We start from the raw sequence: 7215 nt of genomic DNA on the forward strand, positions 1-7215 counted from the left end.
ACTTGGCTACTAGTGAAGAATTTTGTTTTAATGGTGTGCGCTTGAAAAAAATAAATGCATATTTTTTAGCTGGAAAAGCTTGTAAAATATAAGTATCACAGCTATTTTTTTCATTAAATTATTTTATTCTGTTGACACAAAGCATGTACATTTCTGGACAAAATGTTATAAAATATTCTGACATATTTTAATATAAACAGGAACATTTTCAGTGATTGCTTGGATCTAAAATGTTTTTCCACTTGACATTTGTTTATACTTCCTAGGAAAGAAACTCTATTTATGGATAGCTGAATAACACAAATAAACATCTGAGAGAGCTGAAAAATCAGCTTTGATTATGCATGGAAATCTACAATGTCATTGTGTACTCTTGTGCCGTATTCTGATTGCCTGTTTATTTTTACAGAGCTGCTGGTGAGCCCATGGAAGAAGAGCCAGCCTTGTGAAGTGCCAAGTCCTCCCTGATATTTCCTGTGGGTGACATCATTGTGTATCCCCCAAACGCACCCTCAGACATGTCTTGTCTGCTTCTTGGGTGGCACAGATCAGATGGAACATAAACACTGGGCACAAAACTCAGAGTAGCAGCTTCACTTGTTCTTTGGATGGAGTTGAAAGAGCCTGAAAGATTCCTTAAATGTAACCGACACAATTCTAGAGTTACAGTAAAACGGACTTGGGAGAAAGAGCCCAGAGCATGCTTTTTTAATGCTATTTGACCCACTCACCAACACAAATTGTGAAATAGAGTATTGCAAAATTCTACATGATAGATTATAGATATGAGAAATGCAACAGCCAGCAACATACTCCGTGAAATCCGTGAATCACTTTCTGACACTTTTTACTGGATAATTTTTTTCATACCATGTTAAATTGTTAATAGAATTTGTTTTCTTTGCTCTGTGTAATGAAGGAAAAAAAACCCCACCCTTATTTTATGTGCCATTTTTTAACCTCCTGTAATGAATTCTTAGCTGAATAAGTGAAAAGCATTTAAATTATGATGAGGGATTTTAGCTAAAGGGAAAGCACTTCTTATTGTACTATAAATCCCCTGAAGTACTGTGCTTAGTGGTGCTTTATTTTCTCTTCCCTGTTCCTGGTCATCCCTCCCTATTTCATGTAATCTTTTCTATCATAAAAACACATTCACAATTCTCTAAAATGATCTTTTGCCTTTAAGAAAAAGTGCTGTACCCTCTGTAGTTGACAGTAGCGCTCACCATATGTGCAGCAGAGATCAAGTATGGATAGTTTTTCAAACGTGTTTTTGGTTTGTTCTGAAATGTTTCTGCGTTCTGACTCCAAAGCAGCGACCCTCAGTAACTGCGTGCAGCTCATTTGAAGCTCAGGTGTTTCTGTGGAGGCTGTGTGGGGGTGTTTTTTACAGGTCGTGTTGTGAATACGCACTGATTCTTTTATGTAGTCCTGCACCAAGAGAACTGATGTTGCTTAAGAAGCTTCAAAGGGTTTAGGCTTTATTTTAGATCCCCGAAGTGCAGCAAGATCTCCCTGCAATGTGACTTTAGCTGTTTAATTCCATGTTTGAGAACGTAACATAGAGTTGTGCCTTTAGCTGAAAATGAACGCTTAAACTGTTACACGTGTTGCCTTACTGTCAGAGAGAGAGAGAGAGATGGAGCATGTATGTAAGAGTACTTCAAATGAACAAAACTCTGCTACAGTAACTTTATTTTGTTTACAACCTTCTCACCTAATGAACCCCACGAGATACCTTGAAGTATTCAGCTTGCAGTATTTGATAGCTTGCTCAGCTTTTAAAAGCAAGTGATGTTCATTTTTTTTATATTTGCCAAATTCAAAAAAGAAAAAAGAAAAGGATATATATTAAAGCCATAAGTGAAGACTGTCATGCTTTTTATTCTGAAATCTGAAAGGAACCTTAATTAAAACAAGATTTCGGGGAAGGCCATGATATGAAAGATATGGAACAATATGGTTTCAGTTATAGGCAGACTCAAACCTGTAAATCAAAGATGAAAGATTTCACTCAAATAGAATTATATAATTCTCTTTTGTTATGCAGTCAGACTGTATCTTTCATGCATTTGGGTTTGTTTACGATTAGCATTTTAATTTTAAAGACTTTTATTACTTATACCAAAGCTCTCCACTACAAGTTAGAAATCTGAGGCATGCTTTGAAAAGGGAAATCTAAAAAAAGGGATGTCATTTCCTATAATGTGGAGTAAACTTTTATTCTGAAAGGTTTACTCTGAAATGAATGTATGCCCCTTAGAAAGGGAAATAAAATTCTGACCCTCAGAAAGTGAAATAAAATTCTACCCCCCATTTACAAGCCAAAACCGTGCTCGTTTTAGTAATGCAGAGTCCCATCAGGCTAAATTAACTCCTGGTGTAAGCCACCTTGCCTGACTCTGGGCTGCTCTGAAGGGGTTGTTCACATGACTAAAGCAATCAGGAGTTCCTCCTGCATTTTCAGCAGACTTCTGATGGCAATCTTACTTGCCATTTACTGCAATTTTGTTATGGTCATCAAAGAAATTTCCCTTTAAGGAAACCAAGGGCTATAGCTGATGAGTTGGGTAATTTGTAAAGCTTTTCACATTTTGAAATCATGGCTGCAAAATTTTAATTGAGTGCATAGTAACATTGTTTTAAAATTAACCCTAAAATCTGTTTGTATCCCTAGCTTGCATGAACTTGTATATGAATTGCAACCTGAAATGTGAGTTACAAGTTTTTCCAGAGTATGTCTTCTGAGGTGCAAATCAGCTAAAGCTGTCTTTTTTAGCTGGAAATGCTTTTAAAATGCCAGAATAATTTGAATTAAACCACATTATAAACTCACACTTATACATTTGTACAGATGTAGTCCGAGGCAGATATCTAGACATGCTGCTGGTTGAAGTTAGGATCGTTTGGATAAACAAGTGTGGTAATAAACTGCACACAGATTGTGTCCAGAACTCTGTTCTGACTGAAGTCAATAGCAAAGTCCTCTTTGATTTCGATGGGAGATGGATCAGACCCTGCTTTTCTTTTCCCCTTTAAGTCAAGAACACCATTGCTTTTTGATTATGTCATTCCAAGGCATCTTACAGCCCTCTGGGAAATGATTGAGGCTTATGGTGAATATCAACACTTCCTTCAAAGCAGACCTGGGCTTTCTGAGAGGGCAGTTTCACTTGCTGCTGTTTTCTTCTCACAGTATTTTTTTATTACTGTCAATAGCTCCCCATGGACTGGAGTTAAAATATCTTCCAGCAATTTTAGTCATAGTTCTAGGGAAATATTGGCATAGACACTCTTAAAAATGCCCAGTTTTAACTGGATTCAAGAACAGATTGCAAGAATTTCGGAAAGATGCATGAATTGTGTGTTTGAAGTGTAAAAATTCAGATTTTTGAGACATCAAAGTCTCATGTTTCCCACAGACCTTTCCCACTAGGCTACAGAGATTGACACCTCTGAAAATTCAGTCCCAGATATTTCAAGTTGGCTGCCAGATATCTATGTCTGAGCTTAGATTACATCTAAAATTCAGCTGAAATGCATAAACAAGATGGAGTGGTTTCTGTGTGTGATTCCATGGGGAAGGTGAGGCTGAGGAGGCAGCAGGGAGCACTCGGAGCCAGGGTGACCCTCTGCCTGGTCCTGGTGGTATGAGGGCTGCAGGCAGGCAGAAGAACATCCCATGGTACCTCCACCCCAGGCTGCCACTGCCATTTGTGGCAAATCTTTGCCTCATGAGGGAATCCTGAAGTAATTTGTGCTCTGCTCCTGAACTACTCACCAACCACCAGAAAGGGATGCCTCATCAGCACCTCCCAGTAACATTGCTCCAGTTCATTTTCTTCTCTAGCATTAGGAACAAAGTATTAAGCTCAGTTAAGCTTTTCTTTTATCACTATGCTTTTCTTGTATTTTTCTTGTATTCTTAGGTCCTTCAGTTTGTAGTACAAACTGAAACCTAAAAAGAGACATGACTCAGGAGATCAAGAAAAGAATGATTTCTATCCAGCTTAAGGCTCTTACCTGGGCTGGAGTAAGATCAGCGATGAACAGCAAATCTCAGAACTGCTGAAATCTTCAAGTGTCTTGCACTTCATTTTTGGACTCTGTGGAGGAATTCTGCATAAGCTCATTTGGTTTTAATATAATTTGCGGCTTGATTATATGATCTCTTTTCAGGCAACATTTCTAGTGGGTAATCAGTTTGTGGGAATTTTGCCAGTGTAAAGAAGACAGAATTATTCCCCTTTTTTAACCTTCCTAATTTTTCTTTCAGTGCAAATGAAGCAACTAATTCCAAGTGATTGAATCTGAAAAAAGTAAAATCATTAAGCTATCTTAAATAAATATCATAAAAGAAATGGAAAATATTATGCAAATAAAGATGGCTATGCCTTTACTTCGCAAAAAATCCAACAACATGCTGCAGGCTGAATATAAGTGGCAAAACAAACTCCTCTCTGGAGTATGTGGTGTTTTAGTTGGTGTCTTATCTAAGTGCAGCCTCTCTGAAAGGCTGAGAGTCATAACCGGAGATGAAATATTAGAAAGGTTTTGCTGCAGCCAACACCAGAGGTCCTGTAGAGAACAAGAATGTAGAGACTGACTAATTTTTGTAGACAGACAGCAGGACACTTTCAGGGCAATGTGTCTGGGACAAAGAATTAGAGGGAACTTTTCCAAAGGCACTGATGGCTGTAAAACAGCTAATCCTGGTTAGCTTGCAGGGGCAAGGAGGTGCTCAGCAAGCACTTATTCTTTGGGAAATGCCACCCCTGTCCCACCAGCATGCCCAAACTCATGCAGATGTGAACCTGGCTTGGCTATTTGGCTATTTTCTCTCCTAAGCAGCAGCAGCAGCAGCAGAAGCCACCATGTGTGCTGATGTGTGTGCTGTGCATTTGCCCAAGAAGTTCTCTGCCCCCAGCAGACACTTCATAACATGACCGATAGGGGAATTATTTTTTTCCTCAATAGTGGCCTTTCCAGAAGCATAGCAGTGCATGGTTGTTTTATTTTTAAAGGTCACAATAGAGCTTTGTGAGCTACTATATCTTTTTTTTTTTGTTTTTTTTTTACAGACTCCATGTGGAAGTAAAACAGAATATGTACCTGGGGAGGGGGGATGTGGTGTGTGGAACCTGCCACAGGAAAGGATCTCTCTTAAATCAAGTTTCTGCTACTTGCTTTTTATCCTGGATTTGAAGGAGTTTGGGTTCTAAATTATCATTTAAGTTCTTTCTTTGTCATGTCACTTGGTTTTGTAGCTGTAATTGAATTCACCATTGTAACACATAGAAAACCATCTGAAGAAAGTCTGGTTTCTGACAGATTCCCCTTCCCTTGGTGTGGGAATGAGAATGCTTATCTTTGTCACTTCTCGCAGCAATTAAATGCTTCATTTTTGTAACAGATCCAAACTGCAGCAGTATTTTAAGAGTACTATTTATCTGGCTGTCTGCTGACTGTTAAAAAAAGAAATTGTGAAACTTACATTCCTCTCTAACCTCAAAAGAAACCCATTTTGATTTTAACAATGTCATTTTTTCACTTGATCTAAAAGGGTTTTGTCCCCTGAGATCTTGTTACTAGCTCAGTTCTAATCACTAGTAAATCACACACTACAGAAAGTGAAGAGCACAAAGGATGGATGTTCCAGCAACTCAGTTATGTCTCTTCTGCACAATCCTTCATCCTGCTCCAGTGCCATGCTCTGTGGTTAAGAATGTTAGCGTAGATTGCAGCAAAATATAAATTGTTCTGCACCATCAAAGATACTGCTCTTTGGATGTCAATTAGCACTCTGTGAGTTGGGCTGTCATTTATAGGAGCTGTGATTTGTGACACAGACATGCTTCTGTGGGAATGGTCTAAAGACAAGTGCTGCATACAAGCAGTGGCACTGGTGCTGTGTGGTCAGAAGGATTCTGTGCCAAGATCTCCACAAATTCCCCCTCTTTCTCCAATGCCTGCATGGCCAGGGGCACATTTGCAGTAGCAAAGCCATGGGATGTCCTGCTTCAAAGACCACTTAAATCCCTCCTCTAACAGGCTTTGGGTAATTGGGAGGCAGCTAGAGGGGGAATCCAAACTCTGCACTCAGACACAAAAAGTGTATAAAAAGTCCAGGTAAAAGATCTGAGCTTGCCCTCACATAATTTTTTTCTAGTATGAAGTGCCAGTTCTGCTCCTAGAAAAGTGTGTCTGATAGAAAATTTACTCTGCTGGATCTATTCTACCGGCTTCCTGAGCGTGTAAACGTCATGTGTTAGGGGAACAGGTTCATACTCATGTCTCTTGCTGCTTAGTTTACTGCTATTTTAAATTTCATGATTGGCTTAATATTCCAAGTTAGGATGCAGTAGGAAAGCATAAAGCAATACCTGGTGAAGTCATAACTGAGGCTTTCAAAGCAAGCTTACTGCCATGGGTTTTTACAAGACTGACTTTTTGGTCTAGGGATACACAGCTGAAATGTCTATTTTTTTCATAGGAAATTGATGTTGCTATCTGTTTCCATGATAAAAACCAGTCCTTTTGCTCAGAGTTCTGAAAGTTTATCTGTAATTTGTCTTTCCAGGCAGAGCAGATTCTAAGGGATAAAGCATCAATGGGACTGACCCAAAGGGCAACATTTTTAAAGGTCAATAGTAATATTTCCATAAGAGTAAAAGGAACCATTGTTATTATTCCTGATACATTTTTGTATCTGCAAGTATCCAATGAGTAATGTTAAGTAATATTGTGCTCCAGAACTTTGTTGATTATAGATATATGAGCATTGGATTGGCGTGAAATAGTCTTCAACCAAGTTGTTAAAATCCCTTTTGTTTTGTGTTTTGTATAATTCTTTGGCTATAGTCTTGTCCTAGTGTTAATAAAAGCTATTTGAAGTAAGCTAGTTCAATACTCTGAGGAGTTTTTTTTGCCTGTTTTATTTTTTAATCAGTGTGAAAAAGAAGTGGAGCTTTGAACACGCCACCCTGGTTGGATCATAGGATTCTGATTGTTAAAATATAAAGGGGGAAGCATGGTGAAGCTGGAGTGCATAAAAAAGGAACCACAAATGTTAATGTAAAAGTAATGTTACATAGCAGGCTAAAACACACACAAAGCAGAGCATTGCGGAGCTCCAGCTCTAACACCAAGCTCATATTCTATAGTTCCTTTGGCTCATTGTCCTGAGGCGTTGCAGAACACATAATTCTCCTC

The 7215-nt window shown here is 38.6% G+C and overlaps 1 protein-coding gene across 18 annotated transcripts in view; it reads left to right on the forward strand.

Annotated features, from left to right (window-relative positions):
* The window catches only part of HDAC9 (histone deacetylase 9), a 452594-nt gene extending 445684 nt beyond the window's left edge, over positions 1-6910 (forward strand). For all 18 annotated transcript variants that reach the window (XM_064411632.1, XM_064411622.1, XM_064411704.1 and 15 more), the window contains one exon: positions 410-6910. In XM_064411632.1, coding sequence (XP_064267702.1) covers positions 410-449 — 40 coding nt within the window. In that variant the 3' untranslated portion in view covers positions 450-6910. The remainder of the gene's footprint in view (positions 1-409) is intronic.
* Positions 6911-7215: the final 305 nt, after the last annotated feature.

This window comes from Passer domesticus, chromosome 1, assembly GCF_036417665.1.
Source record: "Passer domesticus isolate bPasDom1 chromosome 1, bPasDom1.hap1, whole genome shotgun sequence".
In the NCBI taxonomy this organism is placed as follows: domain Eukaryota; kingdom Metazoa; phylum Chordata; class Aves; order Passeriformes; family Passeridae; genus Passer; species Passer domesticus.